Source organism: Falco biarmicus, chromosome 2 (assembly GCF_023638135.1).
Source record: "Falco biarmicus isolate bFalBia1 chromosome 2, bFalBia1.pri, whole genome shotgun sequence".
NCBI lineage: Eukaryota > Metazoa > Chordata > Aves > Falconiformes > Falconidae > Falco > Falco biarmicus.
Genome location: NC_079289.1, coordinates 18,592,705 through 18,614,200, shown reverse-complemented (window position 1 = coordinate 18,614,200; position 21,496 = coordinate 18,592,705). Strand labels below are relative to the sequence as shown.

Sequence of the window (21,496 nt, the reverse complement as noted above, 5' to 3'; positions counted from 1 at the left end):
TTTTGTACTTCGTATAAATCATTACTTGCTGTAATTCAACTAGAAAGACACAAGCACACTGTTACTAGGCTGAGAACCTAAGGCACTTGCATTCTCTAGGAAGGAGAATTTATGGTACATAATGTATCACAGTATTGACTTTTATTTAACTTACAAATAAATAACTTCTATATTTTTCTCTGCCAGAATGCTAGCTTTGCAACCTGTCTCCAAGGAATTGTTCTTTTTTATAGCTAGCAGGATGCCCGAAGCAGCTTTCTTCTCTCGGACACAACACACTGCTACTGCAGGAGCAAAGAAGGCTATCCCTAAGGGAAAAAATGCCACTACAAGAGTCAGCCAGCTTGCTCCCTTGCTTCTTCTCTCCTTTGGATAGTTTCTATCTTGCCAACCCCTGAAAAGCATCAAGGAGACAAAGTCACAAATTTAAAATTAATTAATACAAAAGCGTAAGAATAAGAGCTAGTAAGAGCTGGTAAAAGGAATGAGATGATGCTTCACACAGAAAAAGCAGTATATAAACACAAGATTGGTGAAAATCTCATAACATGGAACAGGATAAATCCCATTGATAAGGAAAAGCCAATGTAAAAGAAGCAATCAAGATGAGTCACATCTCTGAAAATTAATTTTGATTTCTGTGGAGTGTAACAGGCTTTCTTCTCAACATCACAGAAGAAAATTCTAGAGGACTATGTCCTCACTTTGGTGCACGTTAAATGATGTTTTCTTGATCCTTTTCTGTGCAAAGTCCACAGTACAACTAGCTATCACTCTGTTTCTTGGTTTAGACTCACCCATGACCTCTAGTTAGGGAGATTTACCCTTGTCTGTTCTTTCCTGGTTTTATAAACACATACATACCCAGGTCATAATATGTCAGTTTACAGTGTTTATGTGTCTGAGAAGTGTAAGAAAATTCCACAATACGTAATGTTACTGGATTACAAGGCAAGCCAGCTAGCTGAGACAGAATTGTAGCATATAAAATTCATAGTTACAGCATTCAAACAGTGGGCTCTTCAAGAGTTCAGACTAACTCCAAGGAATCTGCAATTAGATTTAAGGCAGCCCTCTGTATTCTTCTGCTTACTAGAGTGTTCCAAGCAGCCAGTAAATACCCCACTTGAGAAGTCTTAGGGGTCCATAAAACAAGAGATGGGGAAGCAGGGAGGGAGTCACAGCAATCTTAAGAACTCAGGAGTTCAATATTCTGCACCCAACACCAGAAAATTCAATAGCAGAAGATAAGTCTAAGTCATCTTGTGAGACATCACATGCTGTCAAAGTATGAACAAATCCAAGAAGAAACTACTATAGGCTTAATCTTAGTTCTCAAAATAATGCTTGAAGCTTAAGAAGTATAGCATTTGCATTTCAAAATGCAAAAACAAGTTTCATAAAAATAGCATTAAAAACAAAGTTTGTAACCAGGGAGTACTTACAGTCTTTACATAAATACTGCTAATACCATTAAATGCACTTTAAACTAATGATTTCCATAATGTTAACACAACAGCTAAATATTGCATATGTGCTAATGCCTCTATGCATATAGCTGACCTTTTTATTTAGAAGTACAATGTTCTTATGCATAAGTCCCATGAGTTATATCACCAGCAAAAAATCCCAACATATTTAAGTAAAATCCATAAATAGGGCGACTAGTGAGTAACTTAAAAAATGAGCTCAGAAGCTCATAACAAAATTGTAATATCTGCCAATAGCTTTCATCTTATCCAAGGCTTCTTTTACACAGCACGGCAGAGAATAGATTTTTCTTTCTCTCTGTTGTCACAAAATGATGGAGACAAAGTATGCACGCAGCCAAGGGCCTCATTAAGAAAGGGAAAGAGAAAAGAGAGGAATCGAGCCACAAGTCATGCTATTAGAAGAACTAACATTGGATGTCTCACTTTACACCATGACCTACCTTTCACCGTTAGGTTGGGTACCGTGGACAGTCAACAAAACCAAAATATTCTAAGTCAGTCACACAAATCCCCTTCTACTCCATCATCAGTTTAAATAACGCCTGCTCCTTTTGCCTAGTTCCTTCCCCTTGTTACAAAGATGGATGAGCCCACACCACCTGGAATCAAAAGTCTGGGCACTACACCACCACACAGGATACTCGGAGCCAGCCTAACACCTCCTCTTGCTCCTTTCTTCCACTGGAGCTAGGGAAGACACAAGGATGAGGAAGCTATGCTGTCTCCAAAACCAGCTATTAAAACATTGAAACTGGATGTAATGTTTCCATTTACAAAAACATCCTGAAGCTCAACAATTGCAGTGGGACTGTTTTGCTGTCAACAAGAAGCATAATCTAAGAACAGTGAAATTGCAAAATCAATCACACACATTAAAAGCATAAATGCAAACTCAGTTCAACCTTTGTGGGTACGCTCATAATTTCCCAATTAGATGATCACATACTAAGGAGTCCTGTGGAAACACATCTTATTTAACACACAGAATAGATATTAAAAAACCTCCTAACTGATCTAGTCAAGTATACACTCTATGTTCATACTTCCAGACTCTGCAGCATTTGATACTATCAATGCCTGTGTCATCCTAGAAATGCAGCAACAATTCAGTACGCTATAGTTAAACTGGTTCCCAAGACCTCCCTAGAAGGACACTGCAACACACAGCAACAGGAAAACTGCACTCACACTGCACAGTGCTTCTCACATACCAGAGGAATCAGTTCTTTATAATTCTTTAGATATGAACTGATGCAGAACAGATAGAAACTGAATAACCACTTCAAAACCTTTATCCAGAAAATAAACACACGTGAAAACACATAGGAACTGTTGGAAGTTACCAATTTGGTTTTAACACCCACAAAATGTGGTGCTGAGGCATACACATAAAAAAGGATGCACAATGCCTGCACCTTTCTATGTAATTTCTATTATGTGAATTTGCATACCGAAACATTAAAAGACAATATATGATTAGTGATAGGAACCTTTATTCTCTTATTCCTACTAAAACAAAGAAAAAAATCATTACATTTGAAACATTCCTCTATTGCCTTATTTTACTGTGAAAATTGTTGAATTTTCATATAGAAGCGGCATAGAATAATAAACACCACACTATCATATGCATCAACCAAGAATAGTTCCCGCAGTTAGGCAGAGTATGCTCATAGGCATTTCTGAAGGAGATTATTTAGATTATATTTTAAGTACATCATAATACGTATCTTGAAACTTTTGATTTTTTGTTCACAGCTACTTAGAAAAATAGCTATTCCATTATTATGCCCCCATGTACAAGAGGTTTCAGGTGATGCAAGGCCTTCCACACTTGCACGCCAAGTACAAACCACTAGTACAAACCACTAACCCTCACTGCAGTTTTATTAACACTGAAACACAAAAAATAATGTCTGACTTGCCTGAGCATACACTAACTTATAAACGTTTAATGCTGGAAAAATGTTAAAAGGTTACCCAGCAAGGTTCCAAATTATTTTCTAAATCACTAGTACTTTCAATAAAATTTCTTTTGTTCATTCTTTTACATCAAGTTTCTCCTTTTACCATTTCCTGAACAAAACTTCCCAGTTCACTTTCCAACAAACAAAAGCAACATGAAATTGCCTGTCTATTTCAGAATGAAAAATTGTGGGAGCAATATGACAGCTGTGAGAACACCATTCTTTTAACTAAGGCAGAAATCTTTCGCTCCACTTTGCTTTCAAAGGAGCAATTTCTTTTCTACATGAAATTGAAATTTATTAACAAGTATAAGCCGCAGCCAGGCAGTGGCTGTGCCAGGGCAGGGCAGCTCAGGCTTAGAATAACAGGAACAGAAAGGTAATTCCAGGAGCATCCTCCTCCCTGTTCTCAGACAAGATGGCACTTGTGGCAGCCTCCTCATAGTAGAGGAAAGAGTGCAGACAGTTACTCTTCAACTGCACATCTTCGACAAAGTTACCTGATAAAGCTAGTTTATATGCTTCACTAAATACTCAAGGAAAGATGCTGCTTATAAATGCAGTTAGTGGGCTGAATAGCCCAAGTTCATGACAAGTGCCCTGTGCTGTTAAATAACAGCACAGAAAAAAAAAGATTTAAAATACCAGTTGGAAAAATAAATATTTTGCTTAACAGGAGGCTCCCCTTGCATGCATATAAGATCAGAAAAACATCTTGCTGAACCAGATGGCTATTTCACTTGGATCCCTTTACTACAGAAATACATGATATGTAATGCTAGATAGTAAAGGATACACAAAAAATTCACAATATGCACATTACCAAATCTGTTTTATAGAAATAACAACGCAAAAAAAAAAGAAAAAGAAAACAAACCCAAAACCATCCTTACTGTAACACTGTATTTAAAGATTAAATGAAAGCAATATTTCTCAGAACACCAAGGACATAGAAAACTTGAATTATAAAGCTACTCGCCAAGGAAATGAAAGATCTACATAAATACTTTTAATAAGCCTTTAGAACCATGCTTACAAGAAGTGCATGCTGGCTCTCTTTGATACTGGCTCAATTCCTAATAGTAAAGATCCTGTTGACAGTAAAAATCACGGTTTGAAGGTTACATTATTGTAAAGATCATTTAATGATTTGTATCGGGAAGTGGCTCATCATATATTGCAGTTTGGTTCCCATGAACTGTGCTATGAACTGTGGCACAGCATCAAAATTATGACTGAACATGGCAGCTATTTAAAGAGATACAAGCAAATTAGTAAGTGATAAGAATTAAAACCATCAACATTTCCCAGGTATCCAAATCATGTTATTGAAAAACTAAAGTGACTACAAGGATATTTTTTATGCAAATACAAAATGATAAAAGCCTAAGTCACACCACTTATCTTTTGGGAGCAATTCTGACCTCTGATACATATGGACAACACATCTGACTTCAAGCGAGTATTCTGCTAGGAGCAGAATGTTCTCTTTTCTCCTCCTCCTTACTTGGAGCATGTCCAATACAAAATCATTAAGATTCACAAGCCTTACTGTAAAGTGCACTTACCTGTTCTGGATTATCTTTAGCTTCCACACCAAAAACATTCCGTTGTTTCACTGTCAGCAAATCAATATCTTCAGCGTCATCGTCATCATCTTCAAAGGACTGCACAGAGGCTGGGTTTAGTACCCTACTTGGTACAGGAACTTCTTTTTCTTCCTCCTTAGATACTTCTTTTGATTCATCCTCAGACTCACTCTCTTCAGCACCTTCACTGGCAGCAGAACATTCTTCAGTTTCTTTCCTTCTCTCCTTTTCCTTTGTTCTGTTAACAGACAACCTTCCACTGAAATTAGTTCTGCATTTCTCCACTCCTTCCTCATTTATCGAGAGGGCATTTTTATTTTGCTCTGTCTCCTTCAAGTGATCTGTCCCATCAGCTGCCTCACTTGCACATAGCTGTTTCTGAACTTTTTGAAGAAATCTCACACGAGGTGCCATTGCAAGACCCAGTGATCTAAAGCATGGAATTAAACAAATTAATTAATCTGAAAGGTAGATACACAAAATTTGACTACATTAGAAGCCCTCATTGATGGCTCAAGTGATTCAATTTTAATTATGGTAATTCATATTGATACATTTTGACCAACATATTTACAAAACAGTATTTGGGCTAAAACAGGACAATCTAGCTTGAAAAATACAAGCAAACACTGGGAGAGGAAGGAAGATGAAATAACTGAGAACTCTCAAGAAGAGTTACAAATTCTCCCAGGAAAGAAAGCAAACAAAGAACCTGAAAAAGCTCTCGAGAAGAGCAAATTATCTATGATACACAGTAATATATGGTGGAAGAAACACCAATGTAATTTGGTATTGCAGATACACAGGTGTCATGTCAAGGACCGAGAGAGCACTCATCTCTTTCAGAGAGCCCTTCACTGCTAGAAGTGCACCCAGAACATGACCCTCACCATCTCACAGTGATGGAGTGACTAAATGCAGAAAAAGCTAAGGAAAAGATGTTTCTCCCTTAAAGGAAATCTCACCTGTCTACATCCCTCTACAGCAAGGCTTTACCTTCATGGCATATGGAACTAGCAGCGCGAACAACACTATTATTTCACCCATTTATTCATGACAATTCAGTTATATTAATACTTTATACATGAAGGGCCAAAAATTAGCCAAAAAGCAAAAATGTATAGCAACAATACTGGATGCAGATACTCTGTCTCCAACAGATCATTTGGTTTCAGTAAACGTTGTAATTGCCCACTATTATTACACCTGACCAAATCCAAATTTAAAAAAGCAACACTTAAGTCTCTTTCAGAGTTCATGAGCCTTCTCATTAGGTGAATAAAAAATGTGGGGGGACACAGGTACTGTGCAAGGAACACACAGAGACCACAGCTATATTTAAAAATACACAATACAGAACTGATGGTGTTTGTAATACTCAAAGGCTGTACATATACTTAACAAAGGAGTATTTAACCAACTAAAATGGCTACATATACACACATGCTCACACACGTAGAAAAGACTAGTCTCTTTCGATGCAGATTATGCACAGTTATACACCACCTCTCCTCTCAATGCTGCTCATATAGACAGCATTATGTCTTACCTTTACAACACTGCTCTGAATAAAGAAACGTGAGTTATGTCACAGAGGAAAAATAAAATCTATGCTTCCTGGTGGAAATGTCATTAGAAACAATCCATCAAGCATCCAAACAGTATGGCAGAGCAGCAAAAGTGGACTCTAGGCCCCAGAAAGCCTTGAACTGTTAATGGTAGCCAGTGGAACTGAGCAATCAGCAGGAAAGGCACCCTGCTTAAATAACAAACAAACAAACAACTCAAAGGCAACCACACCTGTGATTAAACAGGGCAGTTTTGGTACTGGCCACAGGTTAAAACACTGAAAAGTGGACATGCACCAAAAAGCAGCCCACACTGTTAGGATGAGGAACAAGTTTTTCAATTACTAAAGTCTTAATTTTAACGTAAAGTTAATTTGTTCAAGTATTTCTGACAAGCAATTAACAGCAATAATAAAGCAAATAGATTTTTATATCAAAGGAAGGTTTTATCCAGTGTATTTTGCACAGTTACTGACAGCGCACTATTGAGAGGATAACACAATGCATTTGGGAACTGGAATTAGAGCAACCAGCAATCTTAAACTTGTTTCAGTGTTCAACAACTAACAGTAATTACCTTTGCAATGAAACTAAGCGTTAAAGTTTGGCCTATTGACTAACTGGAACAAAAACAGTCAAACAAAGCAGATGTCATGCTTCACTGCAGCAGCTGGAGGAGATTCAAACCTGGAATTGGGCCTTAGCACCAGACACAGTAAAACACATATAAAGAGATTGCTGTGATGTCAATGAATGTGCAATCTCTTCAGCAAGGCGATCGAAGTAGCAGAAAAAATACTTTGCAAGAGAAACACTTTATTGCTTTTCGAGATTTCACAACATTATTCTACACAAAGTATTGCTGACAGCTGTTGACAAAGTACTGCAAGCAGCAGTAGTACTGTATGGCAACTACACAATCTGTGCTCACTTCTCTTTCTCATGCAGACAGACACAATGTACACAGGGTTGCAAATACAAAATCCCACCTGCCAGACTGCTGTTCTGCACTGTCATCTTATTTTAATAACAGCGTAAAATTAATTACCAGTTAAGTGTTGGCCAATTTTTCTACACTGCCTTAGCAAACCTACCAAGACCAGTGCTATCAGAATTCAAATGACATATGAACCAGAAGAATACCACCTGCAGACTTGGGGAGGGAAGATGTTAAGATCAAATTTGCCGAGAAAGTAATAGTAGATAAGCTTAAAGGAAGCTGCGTACAAACCAACCCCAAATACTCTTGATTACCTATCTTCTCAAAGAAATGTCAGCATTCTGCCTCTTTTCCAGAGTATATTCCAACCAGCGAAAAATCTGGGACAAACACATTCCACTACTGCTAAAATTTCTTCATATTGTAAGATTTGACAGTTTCTTTAGAATTCATTTCTTAACCATTTGCCAGATCTAAAGTTCAGTCATACTAAAAAAAAAAAACCACAAAACAAAACAGAATACACGAACCAGCTTTTCTTTCCATCAACTAGAAAGGACAAGACTTGTTTTCATTGATTCCATTAGATGCTACTCAGATCACAATCCTATTCCAACTGAGTTACAGCTATTCTTTGATTTTAGTCCTGGCATTTCATACACTCTTCTGGAATAAAAGTATGCAAGGTTTTCTCATAAAGACAGACAAAAAAAAGCAGGTAAGCTATTTAGTGAGATTTCATAAATTCTAAGGCAGAACAGTAAAAACATGCTAACAGCACACTGCAGTCCTCAGCTGACAAACCAAGAAACAATCCTGTTTCATATTTTGGTGTGAAATACAATGATTTCTTGGAAGAAAGCTCTTACAGAAAGACATTTTAAATCAGCTTCTAAAAGCAATACTAAAACCAAAGGATTCTTTTGCTGCTATAAATGGAAGTACAGCCGACTGTTCTATTCATCAACAGAAACTAAGATGGCCATATATCATCATTCCCTAACAACGGTCAGGGAATTCATAGAAGTAACTGAACAAAACCCCTACAATGCTCAGATACCTCCCCTTCAATTCAAAGCAAGTTGACAAAGATTTTCAGGAAATAAGGTAAAAGAGTAAAACTCCAAAGAAAGAACATTGTATGGCTTCAAAAACAATACCACTTTTGTTTGCTATTTAATAAGGAAAATCAAACTTAGCAAATGTTTTTTAAAATTCATTCAAATGAATGGTGTAACAGACTTAAAACACTGCCTTTTCTGAGGTTTGTTAATTATGCTTATACAAATATCTTGAGTATGTTTACATTAATACAGTAACCTCACTATGCCTCTATTTGGTTTGGGTAAAAAGCTGGGCATCTCTCAACTCTTTAAAAAGACAGAATCTTAGACACTCAGTGCAAAATCTGTCCTTGCACAAAACAAGTAACAGAAAATTTAAGACCAGTATAATCTTTTAATTTTTAAGTGTCACAGAAGTTCCTAATATGCACCTACAAGATTTCCAGTCCTTTTTGAAATATAAGCCCATTCTAAAGAATGTGAAGGTCACTTCTGCAGAACTGCTGTACAACAATTTTGTACAAGTTAGTGCTTCACTCTAATACTAAAGCTACTACATTTACTAAATAGATTAGACATATTCCATTAGTGAACTTCTCCAGAATGATTTGAACATATAAAAAGCACAGTGATTTCTTTTACTATAGAACAGGTACAGACAAAGATTTAAAATAGCCTGAAAAAGGTTAAATAATCCCAGAAGCTGTATCAAGAGAAGAAATGTGGTATTACTTGCCTTGCAATATATGCTACATCTACATTTAACATTTAAAATGTTTGCAGAAGACAGGATGAGCAACCATTTGAAAACAGCAGAGAGCAAATCAACTGAAGTGACACAAATCTGAATCAACAGGCTTTCCAAATGGTCTGATTAATAACCAAAAATGAACAGAGAATTTGCTTTTGCTGTGTTGTTTACTTTACTAGCCAGTTTTATCCCTTCCACGGTAAAGAGCTCAAATGCACGGTACTCTACTAATAATAAGGAGGGACAAGCTAATCAAGGGTTTATGGGTCAGGATCAAAGAGAAGCCCAACAAAGAGAATGTCATGGTTTTGGAATCCAATCACTTAGAAGACCAAGGTGTAGCCACCTTTACAAAAATAACGGAAGCCCCCACGTTGCAGTTACAGACCCTGGTGGTGCTCTTGGTACCTGAGCCACCCCGACACCTGCTCAAAGGGCAACACAGCAGAGCACAAACAACAGAGATTTCCAGAGTGCATTAAAGACCGTTTCTCCAAGTTAGCTGGAACATCAACTCCAAGAGGCACTCTATTGGAACTGCTACTCATGCATATGCAAGTACATTTACGTCTAAGGTGAGTGAAGGTCAATAGCAGGCTTGGCTGCAAAATGAGAAAAGGTAGTTCAAGATCCTAGAAGAAACTAGGATGATGACTAAAAGCATAATGACCCTGGACCTTGAGAGAGGAGACTGCAGCTTATTCAGAGATCTGTATAGCAGGATAAGAAAGCTCAGGAGCTCACAGAAATAGTTACAGAAAACTTGGAAAGGGATGGCTGGATCTCCAAGTGGATGAGAGGGAGTTGCATGAGAAATGCCTGAACTCTACACGTCGCTGGAGGGAATATTGAGGTCTGTGTGAGACTGAGATTAACCAGGTAACAGCATGAGAAATACTTTCTGTTAGAAGACTGGAAACCGTAGAAAAATGAAGCTGGGTTAATTATCATTGATAATATACAGCTGTGGGCTGGCTTCAGGGGCGGCGGGTTGGCTGATGTAGATAAGGTGCAGCTGTGGCTGGTTCTGTTAAGGGGTTGAGAGCCAATGAAGGGAGAGCAGCCCAGGAAGAAGCAAGAGATGAGAGAGTGGGCCCTGGATGAGGTGAAACGAGGAGAAGGCAGCAGAGGGACTGGCATGAAGAGTATGCTGGTATGAGATGGTAAAAGACCTTGTTGCAGCTTGATAGTTTGGAGAGTCTGCGACAGGAAACAACTGAGAAAAAGCAACTGGGGCAGGTTTTTTAGTTGGAAGGAAACTAGGGTGTAGAAGTGCAAGGGCAGCAAGAAGGAGAGCCAAGAACTTGCAAATGAATGATGAGATGTGCAAACCCTGTGATGGGCGCTGCCTGGGGGACATGATGGGCAGCCCTGTACTTACTCATGGCAGCAAGAACAAGATAACCTCTGCCCTGACCATGCAGTAAGGGTCACGCCAACAACCATAGCCAGGGGGACCCGGGTGAGTGCATTGAGTGCTTTCTCTGGTCAGTGAGAAGACAGATAAATCATGTATCCTGGTATCACCCATTTCAGACTGTTGCTTTGTAACACTGATCTGTAAGCCATACTTGCAAAATTAGCTAGATACTATATTGTGTCTATCAGGTACTTCTCAGAACTTGGCTTCAGCCTGCTTTATTTATTCTTCTATGTACCAATACATGAATAGACAGAGAAAACTATGCTGCGTTCCTCCTGGAAGACATGACAAAATTCACAAAGGAAATTGCCTTCCTTGGCAGTCCCTTCAAGCTGTGACTAACCTGTCCATTCAGCACACTCACCTGTTAAGATCTGCTCCTGGAGACTGATATATATATATATATTTTCAGATCTAACAAAATGAAATATCTTACTTCTCAGGCACTTTAAATCCCTGCCTCCTCTTCACCTTGTCTCCTATTCAGAAGGCCAGACTAATTAGTTATTCCTTTCCACCCTGTTGTTTGTTTACATTCTCTTATGCTTTCAAAGCTGTCCTTTGCAATGAAAAGACAAATTTCTCTTTTATGCAAACATCAAGGTTCTCCCTCACCAAACTTAAATGCTGCCTATGTTAACACAAGGCCTGTGCAAGTCCTCCCCCAGCAAATTATTCTTGATAGCAATTTGTAATGACAGGATACTGGAGAGAATAGTAATGTACCATAGCTGAAAGGTGACCAATCTCTAGAATACATGTGTGTATAAACGCACACATACTTTGTTTTATATATAGTTTTCTAGATCTAAGACTTTTATATAATGTAAGAATAATTTTATATAATATAGAAAAATCTGAAAGACTACTGTTTTTCTGCAGACGCAATCAAACAGAGCTTAAGAGAATCTCAGTGCACAGATGTACCAGAAGAGAGAGCAACAGAGAAAGTGGGCAAACAGCCTGACAGACTGAAATGCAAACCTGACAGGGGCATCAAGCAGCCTATTTTCTCTGCAGGATTTTTAGCGGAGTAACATCTATCAAGCTAGCAGTAAATCTCCACAGAAAGGCTGAAATACTTTTCAGAGCATACATGCAGACACTGAAGGGAAGAAAGGATTCTCATTCTAGGTTTTGCTATGAGCTTTGTGCACAGAACCTAAACCAAGGTTGCTTCTGAATGCAGAATTCAAACATAACAGACTCTGAGGTCCTTTCAGATAAATTTAGCTGACTGATCCACTGTATCAGTGGATGTGCACTGAATTGAAAGCCAGAGGACTGTGAGGTGTATTTATGTAGACTATCAGTCTGGAGAGCAGGGAAGAAGAGTGCCAACAAACTGTTCATTTAGAGCAGAATCTCCAAATTACCTCCCAGATTTATTATCTTCTGACTCTTTGATTACGCTTCCATATATTTCAGAGTCTTGACTAAACCCTCCTACTCTCTCCAAACAACTGTCTGGTTTCTTCCATTTTAATACAGCAATGACTTATTGGTAACTTTGCAATGCTGTGATTAGAATTTATTTTGATGAAGGACCAAATCCTGGCACAGAGGCCTGAGAAGAACAGAACTGTAGACTACTCTGTCCACATCAGTATCAGATACTAGATGATACACCATGCTGAAATCCAAAAAGAGGCACTGGGATTCTGAAAATTCAGCATTACCACCATCTTTCAGTTGCTTTCTTAAACACTGGTTACATTTGTGTGGTCATCCCTCTTAGCCCTAATCTTCTGCCACTTAAAATTATCATAGTAAGGCCTATAATAAGGATTTAATGATGTTGACAAATCACACAGGTGAAGGGTCAGGCAATGCATGTAGTGAATTTTTTTCAAGTTTCTGCTAGTTCTCCTTTTTAAAAATTTCTCAGTCCATAAAGTAAGAAGGCATCTTTTATAATAGGCTGATGTACCTTAAAAAACAATTGTGTTAATTGCAGCACAGCACAGGAAGACCAGGTGTTCCACAGTCTAGCAATTTGTCACATTTCAGTTCATTATGCCATGTGCTGACAAGTTTGAAGAATTAAGTATTCTCTGTATGAAATCCCAGAGACATAAAATTAATTTACCATGCACCTCTGAGCACCTTTCTGCTCCCTTCTGACTACCCTATTGTCCCATGAGACTATTTGAAAACTTCACATCTTAAAACAATCTCAGGTGGTTGTCATCTATAAAGTCAACCTGTCAAAATTAATTTCCCTCCCATACAAAATGTGGAATGGTTCACATATGTACAAAAAAGACATAGTAAAATAGATGCTATTCAGTTCAGTGCAGATCTGTACCAACCACACTGAACCTTCTGAAAAGTAATTTACCTCCAAGGAGCAATGTCCCAATCACACTCAAAATGAGACTGCAATATATCGTCTTTAGATACCCCAATTTATTTTTAAATATTACAGTTTAAGAGGCTGACATTTAGCTATGAGTCTGAAGGGTGAATCGGGGGGGGGGGGGGGGGGGGTGTGCAGGGACGACACGGAAAGAAACCATACCTATTGTTCTCTATCCTTTTATTTCACAAGTTTTGTCTTCCACCATATATAGCAAATGTACCTTCTGCTGTAAAAGTTATTTCTCTCTGTAGACATGTATTGGTTTTACACTTAAATTCTAGTTAGAAAGTCCTGGAAAGTATGCAAAAAGCACAGCATAAATATGAAAGTCTAAATACATTACAATATAGTCCAATTTTGTGTGTTAACGTCATCAAAATGGCTATTTAAAGCTATCATAATTTTCACTTTCCAAGTTGATCATACTTACAGGGCATATTCTGCTAGAGGCAATTTGAAAACATCAAATACTTCCTTATTCTTCATTAAGTAAACTGAGCGCAAGTAGGATACAAAACACTGAAAGAAAAATAAAAGTGTTTAACTAAAAAAGAAACCATGCAATTACCAACATATGAAACTAACATTATACTTTTGCTCTAAATACAAAACAAAATTTCACTATTAAGTGGTCTAACACCGATTTCAGACTGAAATTCTTTTACACAATACCCACCAGCCAAAATTTATCAGTACTACAGAAGTGATGCAACTTTAAGTATTGAAATATTTCATTAAATGCACATTAATTGGCTGAATTTCTCAACAGTGCCATGTTCAAATTTGTGAGAAGGAAACATCACAGATTTAATGTTTTATTTCTCCCAGCTCTTCTCAGTGTTGTTATGCTATTCTGATACCTGAATCGGGTGGACAGACTGTTGCTATCAGTCTGAGATGTCTTGACTTAACCTTAGCTACTAACAGAAAGTGATTCAACTCAATGTAGTTGCCTTTCACCGTGGCCCAAAATAATTCATATTACCTTGCACCTGCCACCAGCTTATCACGTACACAACTATGAGTCAATGAATGCAACTCAGGTGACCAACATAAATTCACTATACAGCATTTATTAAGACCAGTTCAAGGTCGAAGTTTCAATTAATCCTAGACTTTCATCAAGAAAACTGGAAGCACTGAGTAACAGAATAGCTTTATCTTGTGTTGCATTTTCAATCCATTCTTCCCAAAAGGAAATAGTCTTATTTTCCTCATGTTTCTCTTACATAGTTTACTTTTGCCTATCAGCAGCAGCATAAGTACTGGAATAGTCTAAGTATCAGAAAAGATGCTCGGATTTCTGTTGCTTGTAACCTAATTTCTAACATATGCCAAAACTCCTATCTACAAGGCTTAAATCAGCAAACACAAGAAACAACAGCAAATCAGGCTCACAGGGTTATATTTAAGCATACTATAATCACACCCTTGTTCCGCTATATACAGGCACCTGTCAGAGAAAATTATTTTATTAATAATTCATCTGGAATTAAAAAAAATAATAATAAATCTACTTCTTGTTAACCTGAGACAGGGGAGGAAAAGACCCAACAGTTAGAAGCATCAATCTCATGGGGATTCTGTAAATGCTTATAAGAAAAAAAAATTTCCAAAGGTGCTTAATATACTGTCTCATATTTCTTTTCAATGTCATAGTCAGACTTTGCCCCTTGGCAAACTGAAATAAAAACTATTAATTGTAAGATATGTTGAGCTGGGAGTTACATTTCCCAAGCTGCCCAACGCTGCGTTACAGAGGTAAATTTTCACTTCCTCATTTTTCCAAATGTTAAATTTTTCAGTAAAGTTTCCTGTCCAGATTATGTCTTCAATTAATTTCAGCAGGGGAAGGTGCTAGCACAATCTATTCAGCTGCTACAAAGAATGACATGTGGAATAAAACCCTTGCTTGCTCACATTAAATTATTAATACTTTAACGAAGATAACTAGTCCCCTTTAGGAAAAGACTTCAAATTTGACAGATCTCATTAATCTATTGCTGTCTAGCAAGCAGTGATGAAAATAAATAACAGAACCTCTTGTCTGTTGTGACAGATCAAAAAAAGCAAGTTAGCACAAGAAATATCTTTTTTTTTCTGTGAATGAGAGCTGCAGATATGAAGATCTGTATGAGTCACTGCATGCCAACAACCTGCTGGATAATCTACAGTCATCCATTTACTTTACTAGTATATCTTTTGTACATATGGTCTAGAAATTAGTAAGTGATAGATAAGGGGCAGACAGAACACACCTTTTGCACATGCATCAAGCTCTACAATAACTAAGAATGAACCACCAGACAAATGCCAGATGTTCTAACTCACACCTATCAGCTGTCAACAGGGTTCAGGCCACTGAGACTCAAAAAAAATTTTCAAGTTTGTCATGGACTGTATGCAGAATGGTATTGCTCTGTGTTCAAAGAAATGGACATCTAATTAAGGTAAGAGGCTCCAAAGATCTTTCAATAGTAATATTTTGATGATTAAACTCTTCAGCTGATCTCACTCTCTGTTATTTCAGGCATTGTGAACACTTCCAGCAAAAGATATTCCCTGCTCCAAGAGCTTACACGAGGTAAACTGGCTTACAGCATAGATACTTTACAAGAAGAGAAATGAAGTACAGAAACAGCAAAGTACTACTTTGATTTTGATTTGGTTTCACTACCTCCACTACAACCTCATGCTAAAATACTGTCATCTCTCTTGGATTTTACTTAATTCTCCTAAGACTTGTTCATTCTGTGCACACACACTGGACAGCTGAGGGAGAGCAAATTCAGTCTGAACTTTTTTCCTACTTTTTTATGAATTGCTGTTGTCTACTGCTACTTTTGCTGTTTTGATATCACTTGCAATGTTGGGGTTTTTTTAATAACTGAACATTACAAAAATACTATATGAATTAACTTATAATGGAAAAATGTTATGGTTGGGCATCAGAAATATATTACAGCTCAATTACAATAGTAGCTAAAGGCCCCCAAAACCACCTGAGATTATTGTACAAGTACTAGAAATATGCAAGGCAAGAAGTACTATGCTCTACTAATTTGCTACATTTAAATTTTGATTTACTGATGTATTTCTTGGATAATGGTTTTAAAAGTTAAAACACACCAAATTCAATTTACATGCTGTTTTGACAGAATTCAGAGTAGCAGGGCATGACTAGAATCCCAGGCTGTAACACACTGCACGTCCCTCTGGGTGCAACAAAGAATTTAATGGACAGGCACCACTTCAGTGTCCCAGCACCCCCTACACAGTAACATTCAAATTAGCGAGAAAACCACATTCTTTCTTAAACTGTTTTTCAGAACTGGATGAACACGTATTAAATATTAAAATTACAAGAAATGCCAAAAGGCAGCATCAGTCCCTGAGAAGAACTGCAGAGGTTTCAAAGGAGCCCCAATCTGATTCACCCTCTCTTGCCAAGCAACAGCAGAGGAACCATGTCCTATCAAATGAACCATGGCGTTTCTTGAAGCAATTAATAATCAAGAATTTTCTTTTTGTTAAAAAAAGTAAAAGCATCTTGAAGTAAATCAACAAGCCTAGAGGACACAATCACTTAAACCTTATGCCTTCAACACAGTAAACTGCATCCCAGCTGAACTGTGCATAGCTGTGCTGTTTCACTGCTATCTGAACCATTCAGGTAGGGAATTTATTTCTTACAAATGTCAAGAATTTGGCAGCTCGCAACAGACAGACTAGACAGCACAACACTCGTGCCTTTGAGAAACCCAGCATTTCAGATAATATCCAAGGTCAGGATTTCATCTGCATTGCTTTTGTCATTTTATTCACATCGATATGTAAGACTACTGGGGCACATTTGCATAGCATATCTGAACACCCATACTTAAATCTTATTAAGACTGAGAACTTCTATGATAAACCACTTGCCCATACCTCAAGATTTTAAAGCACAACATACATATATATATACACACACACACACACAGACTGTCTGCAAGACAACACTGCACTGCTACCCATAAAGGAAAAATTGCAAAAAAAATGGCCTGTAAGGGTAATTAAATGGCAATTAAATCTTCCAAATTAATTTCATTTTTCATCTGTAACACCGACAGCCAGACTATGTTTGATTTTATTCTTGTGCTATTTTGAAACTTTATCATTATTTTCTTTTGCCCAATTCAGAATGATCTTTCTCTGACTTTTAAGAGATCTTAAAAAAATCAAAGCCAGAAACACAGAGGTTTATTAGTATTTTCATTTTAAGTAAGATGATGCCAGCTTCCTCCTACTCTCATCTTCCCGCAACCAGCTGCTCTGTCACTTCTGGTACAAACTGGTGTAACTGCAACTTCCTGTGGCAGTTGCAGATGATCATGTCACCAGTATGAATATGGCACCAGTACATCTGGCCTGTGCAGTGTCAGGATGAAGCTTACGCTGCCATTCCATGCACTACAAGTAATACTTTGTGCTCTACAAAAACCTGGGATACCTAAACGCAAGGAATAGTTTCAAAAAGTAGTTCCTCGAACATTGCCTTAAGACATTTTATTCACAAAGCTCCCACTGACTTCCTCAGGCACTTTGATTTAAGACTCCCTGTTAGGAAATTAAGAATGACATTCCTCTGACGCAGTAAAGTGTCTCTACTGCAGGTATCCAAGCTAGATCACCTCACAGGCTACCTTTGCAGTGCAAATAAAAACCCTTTGGGATGGATGAACGGCAGTTTAAGGTGTCTATATCAGGATGCCTCCTACAAGTGCTCGTTCCTCTCTCTCAGCTATAAATAAAAGCTCGGGAAGACTAGTGCACATAGGACATCTGAAGTTAGGTGAGATGAATCTCAAAGAGTTTTAAATATTGCAACTTGCCTCATTTTAGATCCCAGTTCAACAGAAAGGCTACAACTCTTAGTCTCTTTAAGCATTCATGATCTCCTTTTCATTTTAACCTACCATGCAAGTTTACCAGAATATCTCCAGGCACCACCAATCCCCAAAACAGCTCAGACAAATAGAAAGGTATTTACACTAATCCAGAACTTCTGCAATCTTGTATTTCTCAGGCTTTGGTATTTCTGGATTTCTGACTATTTGGCCTTTGGAAGTGCTCTTTAGATCTGACCTATACGTATAACAAAAAATAATCTAAACATCTTATTATTCTTCCAATCATCTTGTTTACTTTCATCTCAATTTGAACTCCTGATCTTGCATAGTTTGAAAGACACTTGGTACAACTACAGAATTCACAGGCTCATGATTATTCACACGGTTCAAAAACAAACCAACCAACCAACCTCAGAAAACCAACACATCGCAGCACTTCAATAACACAAGTAGTCAGCTCTATCTCAAAGAGTTCATGGCCTAAAAATATTGTAAAACCAGGGAAAGGTCAGAAAACGTATCTAGTGGTGTTAAGAGGCAATGCAATGCCCAGAAATGTTTCACAGGCCATCTTGCATACAAACTGTCTTTTACAACCAGCTCATTCTAGTCCAGGAACCTTCTCAGCTATTTTAAGTTTTCCTACCTTCCCCAAACCTGCTAAAAATCTTGGTGAAATTCACATATAGTTCATGGAGTCTCCCAACACTGATCAGCACAGCAAAGAAATCCCATTCATAGTCCCATACACACATTTCCATCTTACCTGGAAGAGCTATTCTAAGCTATTTTGCCTCTCATTTAAATCCACGTGAAAGTTAAAACACTTTATTCCATGCATTGGATTTTACCACTGAGAAAGTACAAACTGTTGTATATATTCAGGAGATACAACAATAAAAATTGATAAAGAAAGTGGATACGCGAGGCCTTCACGGTTTCCTGTTTTTAACTTCTTAAGCCATGGAATGAGATCTGCTACTTTTCAGTAACTTATTATTATCATCATTATCATTATTTCAAAATGTTCTGTACCAGCTCCCCAGGAAAAGTCCCCTCAGGAAGAACTACCAACTTACCTATCCCCTCCAGCCAAAAGGGTTACTGAACTGAAAAGGGTACGTAGTCCTATTCTTCATCATGAACCAAGGATACATGACAAAAACAAAGATGTATTTGTACTAATTTAACAGCTTTATGCTTTACAGAATCACAGAATAGTTGAAGTTGAAAGGAACCTCCAGAGATCGTGCAGTCTAAACCCCTGCTCGAAGCAAGGTCAGCTAGAGCATGCTGCTCAGGAACACACCCAGTTTTTAATAACCAACGATGGAGATTGTGCAGCCTGTTCCAGTATTCAATCATGCTCACAATTTATTATTTTTTTCTTGGGTTTAAATGGAGGTTTTTTGTATATAAGTTTTTGCCCATCGCCTCCTCTCCTGTCACAGGGCACCACTCAGAAGACTCTAACTCAGTCTAACACATACTTCTCTCCTAATAGACAAGATATTATAAGTGCTCAATCATCTCTGTGGTTCTTCATTGGTCTTGCCTCCTGTATGTCCATGTCTTTCTTGTACTGGAAGCCCAGAATCAAGCTTTGTGCTCCAGAAGTGTCTCACCAGGGCTGAGCAGAGGGGAAGGGAAGGACCACCTCCCTTGACCTGCCAGCAACACTCTACCTGATGACACTCAGAACACATTGGCCTTCTTTGCTGCAAAGACATGTCATTGGCTCATGTTCAGTCACGTTCACTATGCCAATTGCAGAAAAGGACTTGGGGCAATCAAAGTTGCTTTCCAGCCATTTGATCCCAGCCTGTACTGGTGTATGGAGCTCCTCCTCCCCAGGTTCAGATCTCAAACAGCTGGGAAAGACTCAAACAAAACAGTAAAAACCCTCAAACAGCTGAGAAGCAGTAACTACTAAAGCAAAAATTACTTTCATACCCAAGACTCTGAAGAAAATACACGCTCACCTATGTCTTAACTTTGGCAGCACAGCCACAGCCAGACAGGTGGCTCTTCAGCTACCAGCGTCATGTGCTCATCAGAGCCAGTGCTGAGCCTATATGAACTCACACAGGTTATAACAGGCATACTTACCACCAACTGCTAATACATAACTATTGTTTCTACTGATGCTGTGTTTTAAAGCTTAAAACTCAGAATAATTTAGCAGTTCCAAACACTGCTGCTAGGGCATACACGAGCAGGTCAGTTATTCCAGTAGCAGTTCTATTCAACTAGCATGCCTCAAAGGACTATACTGCAGCAGATGACTTACCCTTTGCGCTTTGTCTTTTAACTCCTGATCTTGAGCTAAGAAAGCTTGCATCCTCTTTTGGATGTCTGTAAGTTTTTCAGGATTAATTCTAATTAAAAAAAAAAAAAAAGAAGTTAGTTTTAATTATTAGAACATACAAAAATAAGCACCTAAAAAGTTCTCAAGAGTATCTTAATGTCTTTTGCCTTGCTTTAATATGCATAAAGTTATTACCACTGTGAAACAACTTAGAATGGAACCATATTAAGGATGAATTCTACACTCCTCAAACAATACAGAAAAGACAAATGGGAGCTCCGACTTTTTATCTAGAGAAGAGTTTTCAGTGAAGGTGGTGAAACTTCTTCCAAAGAAAAGCCAAAAATTGGCAGTGAAAAACTTCCTGAATTTATAAAAATGCTAAAAAAAAACCCGGAAGCATAATGTATCCTAGTACTCACTGAGATAGCAGTCTTCATAAGGAAATTCTCAGCATTTTTGAAAGTTTAAATAAGATCCATTGCCCTGGGAATACTGACGTTTAAGTACTTCTTTCTTACAGCCAGATGAGCAAAAACACAGGACACTGAGATCAAAAAGATTTAAGAGCTCCTCAAGATATTGATCAGGTGAATAAAGAACCATGACTGTATTAGAGAAAATACCATTAAACCTAGTAAGAATCCTAGTAACTTCTATCCCAGACTCTGGATTTTTACACTTATTCCAGTGACCCCCATACTATTCCAGGTTTATTTGCCCAGATCTTTTCTTACCTACTTCTGGGTTTGATCTGCTAATACCACTTAAGTGTATCATACAACCTACCAAACATGGTAGGAGGTTACACCACAAGCAGAGGTCAAAAGAGATGCACAACTAGCAGATTTCTTAGTCTGTTTCTTGCTGCTGTGTGCCATGTCATCCCACACTGTACAACAAAACACAGCCTTTGCTAGAGTCAAGAAAAAAAAAAAAAAACGAACCACAGTCATGCTTCTTTAACATTGCAGTAAGTTTGTGTAAAAAACAGCTCTGATTAAAATACTAGGCAAGAAACATTTTACAGTCATTTTTTGTAACATAAGCCATTATGATCTTCTATTATTCTTACTAAATATGAAAGCAGCAATTAAGCAAGGGTTTGGAGAGTATTACCAAAGAATACTTTCATTTAC

At 37.8% G+C, this 21,496-nt stretch overlaps 1 protein-coding gene across 1 annotated transcript in view; it reads right to left on the bottom strand.

Annotated features, from left to right (window-relative positions):
- DDX10 (DEAD-box helicase 10) overlaps positions 1-21,496 on the bottom strand; it is a 192,203-nt gene that overhangs the window by 131,594 nt on the left and 39,113 nt on the right. Inside the window, exons 11-13 of the mRNA XM_056328581.1 lie at positions 20,340-20,427; positions 13,588-13,676; positions 5,029-5,479 (exon numbers count right to left, since the gene is read on the bottom strand). Coding sequence (XP_056184556.1) covers positions 5,029-5,479; positions 13,588-13,676; positions 20,340-20,427 — 628 coding nt within the window. The remainder of the gene's footprint in view (positions 1-5,028; positions 5,480-13,587; positions 13,677-20,339; positions 20,428-21,496) is intronic.